Genomic DNA, 16,865 nt, shown 5'->3' on the forward strand with positions numbered 1-16,865 from the left:
CACATCACACTTAAATATTAATATATCGGTAGTAGCAGTTGACTTTCTCTATGTTCACATTCAAATTCAACAGCACTTTGGCTTTAACCTTTCATTGACTAAAGAAAGAACAATAGCATTTAGTACTGCAGTCTCCAGAGAAAACAGCAACAGCCGCTATGACCTTTTCTTATTCCAGAATAAATAAGGCATCAAAACTATATTAAAATACAAAGTGTAAAACATCCCCCATGATCTTATTGTCTGATATGTGCATTCTGATTAAAAAAAAAATCAGGAGTCCTTAATGAGCTTACTCCTACATTATACCCCTGTGGTGTGCTCAGAACACTGAATAATGTGACACATACAGAAAGGCTAAATGGCAGATAATCACTTAACACCTAAACTTCAGATTCTAATAGACTAATCTTAGGTGAACCTAAGTCATTAAACAAAACATGGAGAAGCCTAGCTGAAATGGGACAAAAACATGAGGACAACTTGAAAATAAAATAAATTTGGAGAGATTTCATCATGAATAGCTTAAGGAGAAAAAAATTGTAGAAAATAGGATGGAATGAGAAGGATTTAAAGTCAGTGCATTCCATGTCTAACTAATGATCTTACTTGATAAATGGCTTATTATCTTCATAGCTAGAAAGCATTATAAGCAGAAAAGAGAAACAAAATTATTAGACAGAATTAAAATAGAAAGTAATAAGAAAGCATTTATATATTTTATAAATTAGTCAAAATTAAGAAAGTCAAAATGCAGAGGCAAGCAATTAAAAAATAAAGGCATATTATAGTTTAAAAGTACTACAGCAAATCAGATATTCCAAAATAATTATAAAAATTAAGAGTAATTCATGATATTGACCGATTTGTAAAAAATATAAGTCATGCCATAAATTTGTTAATGTAGGGTTCTGCCTTACCCAGGTAAGTCCGTATTATAGTAGCCATCACAAACACGGTAATTACTGGTGTAGATGAGAAGACAGAAAGAGGAAAAGGAAGAAAAGAGAGAGATGCTAAAGATTAGCTCTCTCTCTTACCATGCAACATGCAATGAAGCTGGAACTAACCTATCTAAAACATCTAATTAAAAAATAATTATCCTTACTATAAATCTGCCATTGTTTTACATTTAAAATATCTTTCCACAATCCCATTATAACCAACTGCAACAATATCTCTCCAAATTTTAAATTAGTACTTGGATTTTAAATAGTAACTCTGAAAATGCTTCCATAAGATGACTCTATGAATCAGGACACTTTTTTTAAATTAGAAAGCATTTTTCCATTGATCGGAATATTGCAGTTTTTGTTCAATACTGAAATAAAGCAAACATTTATCAAGAAAAGAAAAGATAATCTCCAAATGAACAATAATAATAGAGTAAATTATCTAGGCAAACAGGATTAGAAGTGGAAACTGCTCAGAATCCTTAAATCAAAAAGTCATTTAACAAAACAAACTTAATATAGTATCAGCCATGCAAACAGTAACATCATTTTGAACTGTATTTTAAATTCAAATGAAATTGCTATACTGATAGGGAATTTCCATAAATTAAAGCCATTCAAACAATTTCTTGGCTTACATCAAGCCTAATTGTTATCTAAATTCTGACCAGTATCTTTGATATGGTTAACGGTAAGGCTCAACTAGATGAGTAAAATTTAATTCTGAATACGCTATAGTTGATAGACGGTATTCATGTATTCCCTGTGGAGAATACCTTTCACTCAGTTTGCCAAACACTAAAAATTAAACTACAAAATACTTACTTAATGTTTTCCAACCTGCTAGAATCTGGTTTCAAAGTGTTTGAGTGCTTCACCATTTTGCACAAAGTGATCACAAGGAAGATGATATTTAGCTGTTATAACATAAAAAATTAATTAGAGCACCATCAACAGAGAAAACTGAGATTACGAGTATAGTTAATGCAATTAAAAACCAATAACATGAGTAAACAAGATAGATATTGATCCCAATTTTTATTTATGTACAAAATCACCAAGTTGATTTTATATGGTCTACTATGGCTATTTATTTTTTAATAGATCATAGGACATGCAATTGCAACTTCATTAAATTAGGATTATGTGGTGATGATTAAATAAATTAGAAAACCTAAATTAAATAAACTAAAAAACCTAAATCTGTTCTTTATCTATAGATATATTTAGATCTGAGGTCTAAAAGTTGCCTAATGTACAATTCCTTACAAGGAAGACTTAGATGACTGAATTTAAGACTTTCAAATTTTCTTAGAAGGCTAACTCTTAATTTGACAGATTAAATGCAAATAAAAATATTTTCCAGGTAGATTGTCAAGTCAATTGTGAGCATCAAGTAAAAACTATATGGGAAATATGTTAATTGTGATAAAACAAACTTAGCAAACACTTGCTGTCTACAATAGCCAATTGCTTTTTCTTCCTTTGTAGAGAAGCAGGCTAATTCTGAAGAAAGGTTTCTTTTAAGTCCCTCTAAACATCCTATTGTACAAAAAAAGCTTAGTACAAACCTAATTTGCGTACAAAGGCAAATTAGGGAAAAATGGAACAAAGATTGAAGATGAAACATGGAAAAACGGTTTGTAAGGTGTGTATGAGTGAACTCAGAAGAAAGAAGCTGTGTTTCCACTGAACAGCTATAAACTTCTGAATTTGTTTCTGTGGACATTTGGCAGAATGCTGGACTGAGGGGAAATTTTTTCATTTCTATCCACTTAAAAAAGAACTAAGTAAGACTGTACTCGTTTGTTTACTTGGATATTTTGCTTTCTTCGGTGTAACATTCTTAAAAAGACCAAGCGAGTTTTATGAACTTCACAAGACTAATCAAGCCCAAAGCTTATAATAAAAACAAAAACCTATGAATGTGAGAATAAAAGCAATTTCCCAGTGGTCATCAATATACCTTTTAACAGTTCATGATCTTTTCATTTTGTAATAAGACCAGCTGATGACAGTATTGCTTTTCTCAGTTATCACTTCTCATCTCTAAATTAGGAAAATTTATATGAAATAAAAAAAGATAATTTCCAAATCCTCCATACTGATGAGTTTTAGGGAAAGTTGAAGGATATAGTTTAAGCTCTGGATCAGTTATTCTGTCTACTGTGCCCTGCTATTTCTCATAGATGGAGAATTTCTTAAGGATAAATGAGGTTAACGGGCATAGTCTCCAAGAGTTGGCAGACAACATTCTAGCATGTAATGTTAATTATTTGAGAAAAAGAAAAGGAAGTTTTGTTTAAAACTTTACTTAATAATTATGTCTTAAAATACTTGTCTAGAAAAAAAGAAAATAAACTTGAAGTAGCAGTTTTGTAGCTTTATATTCTGAAGATCATCCCAGTTTGTCACAATATAAATAAATGAGTGCATTGTCAGAGATATAACAGTACGTTTCATACAACAAATGTTTACTGACTCTACTGCTCCATCAAAGATGTGTTTATTGTATTGGATGTCAGACACAATTTTAGTTTTGGATAAATTAGAGAAATTCTTCTAATATAATGAACATCTGATTTGTTTTCTAAACAAACACAACAGAGCCTATCTGATTTTTTTTTTTAAGACAGTATCAAGTGGGGCTGGAGCCGTAGTACAGTGGGTAGGGCATTTGCCTTGCACACGGCCAACCTGGGTTCAATTCCCAGCAGCCCATTTTGTCCCTCAAGCACTGCTAGCAGTAAGTCCTGAGAGCAGGTGCTAGGAGTAACCCCTGAGCATTGCCGGGCATAACCGAAAAAGAAAAAGATAAAGAAAAAAAAAAGGAAAAGGGTTAGAGAAACCCAATTCCAGATAGAGGGGTTAAACTTTCCGGAGAGACCCTACAACTCACCCCTTGAACATAAGTACTCTGACCCTTACAGAATAAAAATTAGTATCCCAGTGCCACTCCTATTGCCTGAAGTTTCTTTCTCCTACCTTCCTTTCAGTGTATCTTTTCTAAGCTCAGTATTCCGAGACAGTGTACAGACATGAGAGCATTTGTAGTTCTTTTTTGTCTGTTTGCCCGAAGAGCTTACTCCTGAATTCCGACAACTTTACTGTTAATCTTATGATCTTTGTATTAGTGATCATTTTGTAAATAATCAACATTAAATTTCTTTATCCTCTTTCTATATATCCTTCCTTTATTCCAAAATTCTGAAAGCAGAATTGGTTCTTCCCCTATTTTCTTGAACAAATTCCAGTAGTTTATGAAGCCACAATTTTATGGTCATTATCATCAACATATATTAATTAATCCCTTCAAGAATAAAACAATACTAAAAATAATAAAAGTATAACAATTCAGAGAAAACATGCTATTGCTGACTATAATACGTAACTGTGAGAAAATAATGTTAATGTAACTAGAGTAAATGTATAAGATAAACTGTAGAGTGAAAGTGTGTAACGTAAAATCTTGCAGGTGGACCTATCCAAACATATTTTTCAATAAAAAAAAATGTAAAAACTAGTTATTTAAGAACTGACACATTTTCCAATAAAGTTGAAATGAAAAAGAAATCTACCTATATAAAAATAGAATTAAAGGTTAAGATACAAAGAAATTTCTTTTTTTATTGAGATTGAGGAATAACCAGATTGAACATGCCACAAAAAGTGTATCTCATTTAACCCTTGAGAAATACACTGTTAGAGGTTTTATGGGGCTGGAGTGATAGCAAAGCGGTAGGGCGTTTGCCCTGCTCACAGTCAACATGGCCGACCCGAGTTCGATTCCTCAGCCTCTCTCGGAGAGCCTGGCAAGCTACTGAGAGTATCTTGCCCGCATGGCAGAGCCTGGCAAGCTCCCCGTGACGTATTCGATATGCCAAACACAGTAACAACAAAGTCTCCAATGGAGATGTTACTGGGCCCGCTCGAGCAAATCGATGAACAACGGGAGGACAGTGACAGTGACAGTGATTTTATCGCCCCTCATCCTATTGAGGTTTTAAACATTATGTGTGTTTAGGGTTTCTTTTTAGTTACAAGTATGCACAATTCATAAAGCCCACACAACACACACAAATATGTGTGTGTATGTGTAGTTGTTAAGTTTATACTATTCATAATGTTATCTTGAGATGAATAGCAGGCACTTTATACACCTCTGTATTCCACCTTAAACTGAAAATAAAATGTATAGTCAATAACATTTATAGTTAAAAGCAATTTAAATTCGGTTTTTGAAACATGACATAAGGATATACCAACCAGGCAATGCAATGCAACCTTTAGTAAGAAATAATGCCATGACTTCAAAATGAAGTAATTATGAAAAGTCATGCAAGGATTTTTAGTGAAACAAGACAAGGCAAATGAAGTGCTTAGATACTTTCCTTTTTCAACACTCCACATTTAAAAACTTTACTAGTATGTATTACTCATCAGTTTTACTAGTGAAATAAAACATTTTTTGTTATTATTTAGGAATTTAACATTTCAATGTGTCACTATTAACATGTGTGATAGTGAAATATTTTCTGGAATTAAGACATGGTAAGTTTAACCAAATTTTAAATGTGATTTAAGGGTTCTTTTATTATATTAAATTCTTGTGAAATATGAATGTTCACTCTTGAGTTCACCAAATAAATACTGATGACATGATCTTTCTGCAGAGGTTAACACACTCTTACAAGAATCATGATTTTGTAAACTATTTCAAAGCTTCCCCTTCTTTCTATGTATTTTTTCTTCTTTTAAAATATAAGCACAAAAATCAAAACAGAAATATTTTTGAAAAAAATCAGTATTCCAGAGTAGTCAATTAAACACTAAAATGATTAATTTCAGATAAAGTACAGGCTGCAATCTGAGTTCTTTCTTCCTTGCCATTTTCCCCACGACAGAAAAAGTGCTTTTTAACTGCATACTTTCTGCGCCCCCACAAATCCCCCATACCTCCATCCACCCCATTCTCCTAGATAGAATAATTTATTTCTCCTCATTTTTATTTTACTACAACTTATTTTCCTCCCTTTGCTATGTACTAAAAGAAATAAGAGAAATTACAGCCATCAAATATGGAATTCCTCCTTTCTCCTGGAATGCTCACAGTCTTCTCCCTAAATTTTAACACAGCCACTTTTTTGTCATTAAGTCTTTGTTTTCCTAACTTGAGCAGAGTTTTGAGATAGATGAGAAAATGCAATGCATTAGTGAAAGGAAAAGGCAGAGTTACAGTTAGACATACAAAGATTTGTCTGAACCTGGTAAGTATATGTAATTATTCACTCGTAACAGAAGGCTCTGTAAGTCCATGTTAAAGAATTGTGCGATATAGAATGTATGCCAACTCATCAGACTAAATGCCCAAATTGATGTTTAATTTTTGAAATGAGTCAACTCATCCCATCATTAAACATATTTTCACCCTGCAGTATGAGTGTGAGAGTGTAGATGGACATCTCAGAATTCTATAGATAAGAGCAACAGTAAGCACAGAAAACCAGTGTTCTTATTCGAGTAGAAGAGAAACTGTAACTAGTATGCTAATTTCAATTGTTTATCCTTTCCCTTTTAATTCTTTAGCTATCTCTAAGTAACAATTTCATAAATTACATTTAAATAATCTGCCAGAATAACTTCTGGTAAAGCATATCAGTAATTAATGGCTCAGTGTGGCTAATCACCCATATTGATGAACATAAACTATGAATTAATTTTAAAAAAGGTACCACAGATTATAGGAGTGCAGTTTGTTTTACAGTCATCAGACCGCTCAATTGAATCACATCCATCTGAGCTTAGCAGCTTAAAATTCATTCCACAGCTTGCAGTGCTGACATGGATATGATAAGACAGAAGAACAGAAACACCACTCTGAAGTAACCTAACTGAACTGCACATGTTCTGACCCTTTTTGTCCTCCCTGGAGCTTTTGCTACCTGGCAAATGCAACTCTAAAACTGCACTTGTATCTCCAGATCTTTGCTGTTAGCCAAGCAGAAACCTATTTCTCCCTGGGACTAGCAGCCAGAGAGGTGTTCTCTGAAGAAGACTTCTAAATGAGTGTGTGAGCTGAACTCTTACTGAACTGAATTAATTATTAATGATGCAGATGGAGCTGTCCAAATGATAAGAACAGCTCCTGACGTGTCATGATCCAAGCTTTCATTAAACCATTTCAGGCAAACTAATGGTTTCCCACTGCTCATTACTTACAAGCACTTTTCTCATAGATATAATAACTCTAGTGCCTGAAGGCAAGGCATTCTATAGAAATACAGAAGTAGGGTGTTTTATCTTCCCATACCATATTATCTTCATAACACACTATTTAAAGGCAACTATTTAATATTACTAAATTAAATTATTTTAATTCAGAAAAGTTGGAAATACAAAACTATACTAACTTTCTAGGAATCACAACAGATAATTTTTGTTATGGGGACACAACTTAAAAGGAATTATAATATACACATTATAATTTACATTGCATGGGACTTACATATATCAGAAGATATCTGTATGCAAATGTACTATGTTAATACTCAATATCCACAAGTTATACAATCATGTCACATTTCAAATAGATTATATGCAAGAAATTGCCTTACAATTCTCTAACACTCTGTATTGGGACAATTAGAGGACAAAGCAATTGCAGAAGAAGAATTACTCTCAGGATCTGCCCTTTGTGACTGCTACCTGCTGTTTTGTTCTGTAAGTTGGGAGCACTATTTCCCCAAAGCCCTTCACATCTCTAAATGATTTGGTAATAATAATTACAAAGCTAATAAATAACAGTAGGCTTTCATACTACATGAACACTGTGATAAAAATGTCCTTTTATCTCCTTTCTTGAAGTAAACGGAACATATGTGAAGATTACTGTTTTCAAATTAAAATTATGGTAAAGAGGAAGTAAATAATATATGTCAAGTATCCCTAAAATGATCTTTGAAAATTTCAAAACCTCAGTAGATTTTGTCAAGGATTTAGGGGAAAACAAGGAATTCTGTGTTTTTACAGATCATTCCTCTTCATTCAGATTTTGCCACTTATTTGGAGCGGGGTTATGCTAAGTTAATGTCAGTTAATCTAGAACAAAAATTGGGGTAATAATGAGGACTAAACAACTCTGATGAGAAATCAGCTTCCAAAGGAACACTTGAGGATGTTTCACTGCTGTAATTCTTTCAAGTATTTGCTTCAATTTTTCATTCTGCTTTGAAATTGTGTAAAATAATTTGTTTTAATGACAGAAATGCATATGCTTGAAGTAGTTTTACATTTATTTCAACTACTAAAAATTTTCAGTTTTATGAAACACTGACAGAAAATGAATGTCATTTTTTAAAAGAAAAATAACCTTGAAATGGGAGTGTGGTAATATTTACATTCTTGAAATTAATTCAATTTTCCTTTATCTTATACTAGCTATTAACACTCACCTCTAACAGCACAATGCTAAAACTGAGAGAAAAATTATAAATATCAACTATCAACTATAAATAACCAACTATTTTAGCTACATTTTTTGTTTCAAATAGAAATAAAAAATGACAGCAGTGTATAAAGCTAAAATGCTATTTAAATTACTGTTTATCATTTGTTTCAAATTTATTTCAAATTAAATTTATTAAAAAGAATCGTTTTATTTAGTATTTAAGTCTGAAAAAAATAATTTTATTTGTAATGAGTCTGAAGCTTGACTTAATGTTTAATTTAAACTTAAATACATATTTTGTGCTCTGATAATAAGATGTGAGCATTTAGTCAGAAGTACTAAATTATGTACATGGGAGATAGCTTGAGGGACTGGAGTGTTTGCTTCTCATTCAGGAGCCCCAAGTTCAATCCCTGGCAATGTATGACCCCCTAAGCAATGAGATAGGAGAAATTCTTGATCACTACAGATTGTGGATCATAAACAAATCAAAAATTTACTACCCCCAAATCAAGATAATAAATATCAAAGCTTATTCTTTCACTTTCACAAAACATTCATGAGATAAATGCTACACAGCATTGATAATGAGATAATATACAAATATTTGAAGATATAACTTGATAAAACTTGAAAAACTACTATGCACAAAACATACTATCCTTAATATCCTTACTAGTTATAAAAAATTGGTTCAGATCATTAATTTTAAGATAAAATATAAGTACATATGTACATATTTTAGGTTATAATGGCATTGTAACAATTAGAAAATGAGGAAGAATATTATTTTTCAGAGGAAAGAAAAGGGATACTAATTAGCAAGTATATAAATCTCAATAAAAGCATAGTACTTAAAGTATATTACATTATTTTATTCTGGAGTAAAACTTGTTTATAAATCTTTGATGCATAGAGTAAAATAATATTCATGTTTAAATATCACCATTAAAGAGACAAGCGAAAAATAAAGAGAAAATTGTCTACTTACCAGAATAATGAAGGTAACTGGTCCAATAAAACTCCAAATAAAATAGTTATCAACATGAAGCCAGCAACTATTATGAGAGCAAAATATATATATACATATATTAGTTTCAATGGGTCCTCAATAGCACTAAAAATAATTCCTAAGCTAAAACATACCAACGTTTACACATGCTTTTGAGAATTCATGACCTTGGGTAGGAACAACACTAATAATTTTGATTCAGTTTTGTTTTTATAATAATGAGTAGGGGTTTATAGCATACTATCATTCTATTTAGGTTGTATACATAATTTTGACTGTATTTGAAAAATTATAAACCCAACTATATCCCATCTCCTAATTCTTAGTCCACCAATATATTCAATATGAAAAACTATTCCAAACCTTTTCATCATTTCAAAGTTTTTATCTTCAAATTTATTTTTCTGATCCAAAACTTTTTAACACTACAGAATACAAAAGATGGCCTAACCCCAAATGATCTATTTGTTACAAAACACAGCACAAAAATTATACCTTAGTTAGGAATGTACCAAGGGGAAAAAGTCAAAACATAGAAAACTCAGGCAGTATTAGAGTAAATGATGCATAAACTTATTAAGACAGATTTTACTTAGTGGTTCATTTTTCACATAACATTGAATCCCCACAGAATTTCTTTTGTCTTTCATCATCTGTACAGTCAAAAAGCTTTCTTTAGTCCAAAGAATCTTTATGTAACTAATTTTATCAAAGGAAAAAATAAACAGAATTGGAAAGCAAATTCTTGCCTCTAGCAAATAAAATCCTTAGAAACAGGGCTATGTCTACCTTCTGTCACTTTCCATAAATATCTATATATTTTTATAAATGAAAGACAGTGACTTATTTTAATCCTTTCAACTGCCTCGCAAAATATTATCAAAGTAAAACATATGGGCTAGAATATGCTACTGTCACTGCTCAAAATGAGAGCTAGCTAGAGGGTCGGCTGCACAAAGAGCTAATGAAGCATTAGCTTAAAACTGAGTAGTTAAACCTGTCAGATGCTTTAGGTTCAGAAGAATTTTTACTTAATATCTTTCTAAGGCCAAAAAGTTATTTACTTTTTCAATTTGTTTCAGGTCAATCTTTTGTGTTAAAAAGAAAGTCCATAATTTAGAATCTGCCTAGACAGGGTACAAATCCTCTGAACCCAGAAAATTACAAAAGACTTGATTGTAATTTGTGCACGGCATGCCCATTCTCTTACTAATAAAGCTTTCAGATGCTATTTTAGTCTGTCAGGGACCCTCACTGACAGCTAACAGGCTTTAAAAATTATTCACTTGAAAAACATTCAGGTCGCTTGCAATTACTTACGCTTTTTCTGTTCCATAGCTCTTATAGTCGATAGCAGCTGAAACTCCAACTACCGTGGCAGGAAACAAGTAACCAGCAACATAGTAGTATTTCTTCCTTGAATATTCACTTTCAAAAACTTCAACTAGCATTAGATAGAGCTGCACACCTTCTAGGCACATCCAAGCAAAAGCAGCCAAAAAGAAAAAGTGCAGAAGTCCTGCAAATATCGGGCATGCAATCTACAGTGGAAAATTAAAAAAGATAAAAAGAATTAATGAATTATAAACAACCCATTTCATAATAAAATATTCACTCACAGTACTATTTTCTTTAAAATACATTATTTACATTTGAGTAAACTACTGGTCCTTTTACAAAAATCTTTCATAAATGGAGATAAATTATAAACACTTCTAAAGGAATTTAAAATTTTTAAGATATATATATAATATCAGATATGCTAGAAATTTTTTCATTGAGACATTAGTATTTTTAACGAAATTAAGTACAAATATGAAAACAGCAATTTCCCTTCTAGAATGATCAATTATTAAATGAGCATCCTTAAGAATTTAAATTATTAAATTTAAACAGTACAAATAAACTCAAAGCAACATACTATTAAGCTCTATTTCTGATATAATTTCATGTTAGATAAATTGAAGACTGAACACAAGAAAAAGCAAAATTTTAATCTTTTTTTTATTTATTTGGGTTTTGGGTCACATCCAACTGTGCTTGGGGACTTATTCCTGCTCTGTACTCGGAGAACACTTCTAAAGGTGCTTGGGGGAGCATATGCTTAGCTTCAGGATGGGAGGGGGAAGCGGGGGATAATCAAACTTAAGTCAGCCATGTGCAAGAAAAGCACCTTAACCTACTAGCTGTACTATTTCTGGCCCAATGTTCTCATTTTAATATCTGTATCATTTCTTCTATCCAAATTATAAGTCTCAATAAAACCAAAAAATACAACTGTATGTTAATATTAGCAATAAATTAACTCAAAATAATAGCTCATAAGGATTGGGCTTCTATTAATTTATTACATATTATCCTTGAATAACTGCTACTGTATCAAGCTGAAAGGTTAAATGTTAGAATCAACATCATTTATGGATCCACTGCTGTTACAACAATTACCAGAGATTTAAGTCAAAAACTGAAGAAGTGCTTACCATGTATTTTGTTTTATCAATGCCTATTAGGAAAATAAATTCAGCAATGAAAAGGTTGATACAAAGGTTCTTATGAATAGTATTACGATCACTTTGTAGACCACGGAAGAAGCAGAAAGTGAAGATGCAAATGGCCAGGCAAACGAGGGAAATGACAATTCCCACCCAGGTAATGACTGTAAGGAGCAATTCATGAACTCCGTCTTTGAACTGAGAAACAAAAAAGGAAAAAATGGCACATTACTATTTCTAAGTTAACTTTTACTCAGGATTGATCATTCATTTAATACTAAACTCTCTGGATATTCACATGTTCTTAAACATAACTCAATAATGAAAAGACATACTATTCATAAAATGATTTCTCTACCCATGAATGATTCATCAAAATGGTAAATTTTACTTAAAAATAATGCAAGAGTTAATATTTCAAAATAATATTGAAGTAATTACCAATAAAAACTTATGGAAAATATTTACATTTATATACTCTTTTGATTAGTGGTATTTGGCACATTTTTAAATAATTTTCCAGGCTAACATACACATCAAAGCTTTAAGTTTCTTCTTAGCTTTTATATTATAGTTACGGAGTTAAGTACATAAAAGATAGCTGAGACAATTACATGTGAAATTCTTGAAATGTTTTTGCCTTCTAACTAGCTATTATTCTGGCTATATTAATAAAAATAAGGAATAATACTAGGAAACACCCCAGAATTCATTTTAACTTCTCACAATCTGCACATTTGCAGCGTGCAAATTGCTAGGAACACTAAAATGAAAGTTTTAAAATAAGACTGAAACATTCAAGAAGGCAAGAACATTAAAAAAGTTAAAGATAAGTTGCATTTTGGAACTCATCACTTTTGTACAACCTATTTATATTTAATATTCCCAACTGCAACTTCCACACTTATACCTAAGGGAGAAAAACGGGGCAAGTCTGTAAAGGACGTGATTTCTAGAAGTAACAATTAACAAAGGGCCAAACTTCTTCAAATATATAGACAGTGTAAAAAACAATTAAAATCCATATTACTTTGTTTGCTTTTTAGTTACGATAAGCACCCAAAGCTGGGACTATTACACAAGCTGTTTTGAATCTTTGAGGTTTTTCTCTCCTACTAATTAGAAGTGCAAATACTTACTGCAATTTCCCTGTGGGCCATAAGAATTGCAAAATTGGTTAGGTGGCTGCATGCACACGTTGTACGAGTTTTATTAGTGTCAACCAGCTTGCAGCCCTGGGTAGACCAATATCCCATCATAGTTCTCTCCGAGTAGTTCCAGAAGGAGCAGTTTGCATTGAAATAATTGTCAGGCTGGGAAATAAAATGACAAGATAAAATTAGGATTTTACACTCTAAGATGGCAATAGCAATTGTTTAATATGTGTAAAAGGTAATTTAGATTAAACTTTGCAAGTTTCGGACTATAAAGTTTTTCATCAGCAAAATTGTAGACTATGTTATACAAGGTGGATATCTAACTTAAAAGGGGTTTTATAGTCCAAAACACTCTAAAGTGTACCTTGGATTACTAAAGACCCATTTTGCACAAATACAATTTCCATCATTTGAAAAAAAGTATTTTTCTAAAAAAATTAGAGAGATGAAGAATTTGTTCCATAAAAATTTCTTAAGGACCAAGTGATGTAAAATTCATTTTTCAGTTCAGAGCTCATTCTTGTCTAAGTGACATGTTTGTAACAACTGAATTATGCAGTATACTAAGGGTCCTTAAAGAACGAAACAACTTAAGTGTATGTATGTAAGAAAATAGTCAAATTATTTTTCTTTGCCAATTCCAGATATCCACTTGGCTATCTTCAGGCACTAATTCACTTCACTTCCAACAACAGTAAATATTCTGTAATCTTCTGACAAAGTTTAATTATTTAACTACCAACTTGCATCTTAAGACATAAAATGAATTTTACCCTGTCTTTTCAAAAGCAGAATGTCTGATAAATAATCCTGCAAAGACTTGCCACACTAAAATGGCAGGAGTCCTAAGAGTTAATACTCAGCTATCCTGCTGCTAAGGTAAGAGTTAAGAGTTAATTTTCATTCTAAAACAAATTACAGTCATTTACATTTTCCTGTTGATTACTGAATTAGCTTTCATTAAGAATACACTTAAGTTCTAATAATCACTGAACCAGGCTCATTTAATTTTATGTTCACAGACTTAAATAAACTTGTGTTTCTGACCTAGTGCAGCCTTTAAAATTCAAATGAAAAGGTCTTTTCTTTCAGAGCGCCAAGCTATTGCCCCATTCCCTTGATTGCCATCCCCAACATGCCAGTTTTCTTTCCTTCTTCAATGGTTTTACAACCTTCCCCTATTTCATCAGCATATGTAACTTACATCAATATGTGGTAATGTAAAAAGCACAGGATCAGTCAAGTATACTCGGCTGGATTCCTTATTGATTGAAATTGAAATGACGTGCGAGTTCACGGCAATGGTGCTATTACGACCAATGAAATCAGCGCCCAGCTTTATGGTTGCATTTTCTGTACTAAGGAACTGTCCCAGACTTCGGTAAATGATGAATACCAACTTTGCAAGCCCTAGGAAGATAAAAATAGTCACGGCTATTAGATTTACATAGGTAATCGGCTTATGAATACAATACAGAGACAGAGAGACAAATTTTATTGAAATGAGTGAGAGGAAGTTTATTAGGGAAAAAAGGAAGCATTATTCTAAATATTAAGCTGCAGTTATAAGAAATAAATGCCCAGCATTTTGGAATTAACAGGGTTAACTAAGCAGAAACCTTTGTAGGTTTTTAAGATTGTTCTATCTTACCATTCCTGCTGTTCTGTTTGACAGTATTTGCAGAGAGTTGGATTGAACTGCCTTCTTCTTTGATGCCCAGAGGAAATTTAAAGTCTTGAACTTGTCCTTCTGTACTAAGCACTGCCACCTCCAAAACTAGAAGAGGCAAAGGGAGAAGGCAGGCAAACGACATTTTTAAAATTAAACCACAAAGAGGAAAATGATAACTGCATAAAGAGCACTGAGCTTTACTCTTCCTAGTTAACACACAAGCAAAACATCAAACCAGTGTAAGAATTTTAAACAACTGATTTGTATAATCATTCTAATATCTATTTTACAATTTGTGTTTTTGTTCATGAATTAATCCCAGACTATTGGTCTATGAATATTAACTGTGTATGAACACAACTTTCAAGGTTTTATTTAAAATTAAACAAAAACATTTCAAAATGCTTTTCTTGCTCTTAGGCTGACTAACTTGTTTTTGTTGAGTAACTTTTAAATTAACTGCTTCTTGTCAAGATTTAATCGTGAAGTTTGTAAATTCGAACGCCTTTACTACAAATATGCATTCATTTCTCTGTATATGATATATTAGATTGCATTGTGAGTTGTAGGGATAGATTTTCTAATTTCTAAATGCAGATCAGCACAGAATGTTTATAAGGAAAAAAAATCTGACACTACATTGACCTTTCATAATTTTCACTAGTATGATAAATCTTTATACATTCAGGTTGTGCAAAACAGGACCTTCGAACCAATTACCTACAGCCTATTTCTATAAATTTAGTGTATTGGGACACTGCCATACTTAGCACTAAGTTACCTATTTGAAACTTAGAACATATGGCTCACAAAGGTAAAATAGCACTATTAAGACTTTCAAAGAAGTGTGACAACCCCTGCAGTATAATCCAAAATTCGAAATTTCTGAATGAAAAGCAAACCTGGCAAACAATGTTAGGTCAGTTTGCACTAGGGCAATACCTAACATTGAAAACATTTACCTGAACAACAAGATCTCTATCAACATTCCTCAACTTTTTTACACCTGCAGACCACCAACTGCTGATCCATGGACCTTACAGCTAAGAAGGAAGATCAGTAATTTTCAACTTTTCTGTATCAGCAGGTAGACACTGGTTCATTGAAGACCACTGATCTAGACTGCTCATTTTTTAAAATAGAATATTAAATCCATCAAAATAAGTGGCTTATTTAGTATTAGACCAATGATCATTTAATTTAAAAAAAGTGAAGTTTTAAATCATAATTACACCTAATATTTATCAAAGTTTTACTTCACTCAATAGTTGTACCATTTACTAATTTTATAAGGTTACTTGCATGCAATTTTACATAACAGTATTTCTTATTAGCTTAATATCCACATAAAACTAATTTGTTTAGCTTTAAAAAGGATTACTATAGATCCTACAGAATGCATCCACTATATGCCAATATTAACAAATAAATGTCAGATATTTATCAGTAAACCTTTATACAAGAATGGGGTGAATTTTATATAAACAAAATGCAATTAAATAAATTTAAAAACCAATAATTCATGACCATTACAATTATCTGGTAGTGTGTGTGTTGGGGGGGGGGGGGAGGAGTGGGGAGAAGTGTGAAAGGGAGATACATCAGTTTTGAAAGCTTCTGCCTTAGGTGAGGCCACGCATTTCATTCTGCAAGTGCTGTTTACATGTCATGACTATAGCTGGTTATCTGAAAACTGGCCCATCACCACTATGATCGAGTGGGCAATTTCTGGCAAATAGGACACAACTGAAGAGTGAGACTTCTAGCAGCACTGCCACTAAAGATGTGCAAGAAATGTGGCTAGGAGGGTAATGCCATGACCACATGTGCACCACATGTGAACATTATAATCAGAATGTATATGAGCACCACCACCAAGCACGTTATGATGCCTTCATCACAATAGCAATAAAATGAAGTATAGGAAGAAATCTGGTAGTTAAATACATACAGAATCAAAAAATAATTTCCAGAAAAAGGTGGAATGCTGCCAATGATTTTAATAAAACTTGTTCAATCTTAATGCATAAAAAGCACAAGAAATTAGAGGATGCTCTCACTATAAGGATAAAAGTATTTAACAAATTATCATAAGCATTATTGTTTAACAAATTTTTTGTGTTTTTCTAAAC

General features: G+C 32.2%; 1 protein-coding gene across 3 annotated transcripts in view; it reads right to left on the reverse strand.

Annotated features, from left to right (window-relative positions):
* The window catches only part of ADGRL2 (adhesion G protein-coupled receptor L2), a 584,864-nt gene that overhangs the window by 12,004 nt on the left and 555,995 nt on the right, over window positions 1–16,865 (reverse strand). For 2 of the 3 annotated variants that reach the window (XM_056123806.1, XM_056123807.1), the window contains 9 exons: window positions 14,713–14,838; window positions 14,266–14,471; window positions 13,044–13,217; window positions 11,893–12,102; window positions 10,733–10,953; window positions 9,392–9,458; window positions 1,779–1,870; window positions 921–965; window positions 610–636 (listed from right to left, as the gene is read on the reverse strand). In XM_056123806.1, coding sequence (XP_055979781.1) covers window positions 610–636; window positions 921–965; window positions 1,779–1,870; window positions 9,392–9,458; window positions 10,733–10,953; window positions 11,893–12,102; window positions 13,044–13,217; window positions 14,266–14,471; window positions 14,713–14,838 — 1,168 coding nt within the window. The remainder of the gene's footprint in view (window positions 1–609; window positions 637–920; window positions 966–1,778; window positions 1,871–9,391; window positions 9,459–10,732; window positions 10,954–11,892; window positions 12,103–13,043; window positions 13,218–14,265; window positions 14,472–14,712; window positions 14,839–16,865) is intronic. The other variant, XM_056123808.1, reaches the window with a different exon arrangement.

The sequence above is a fragment of the Sorex fumeus genome, unplaced genomic scaffold, assembly GCF_029834395.1.
Source record: "Sorex fumeus unplaced genomic scaffold, SorFum_2.1 ptg000047l, whole genome shotgun sequence".
NCBI classification, from domain to species: Eukaryota; Metazoa; Chordata; class Mammalia; order Eulipotyphla; family Soricidae; genus Sorex; species Sorex fumeus.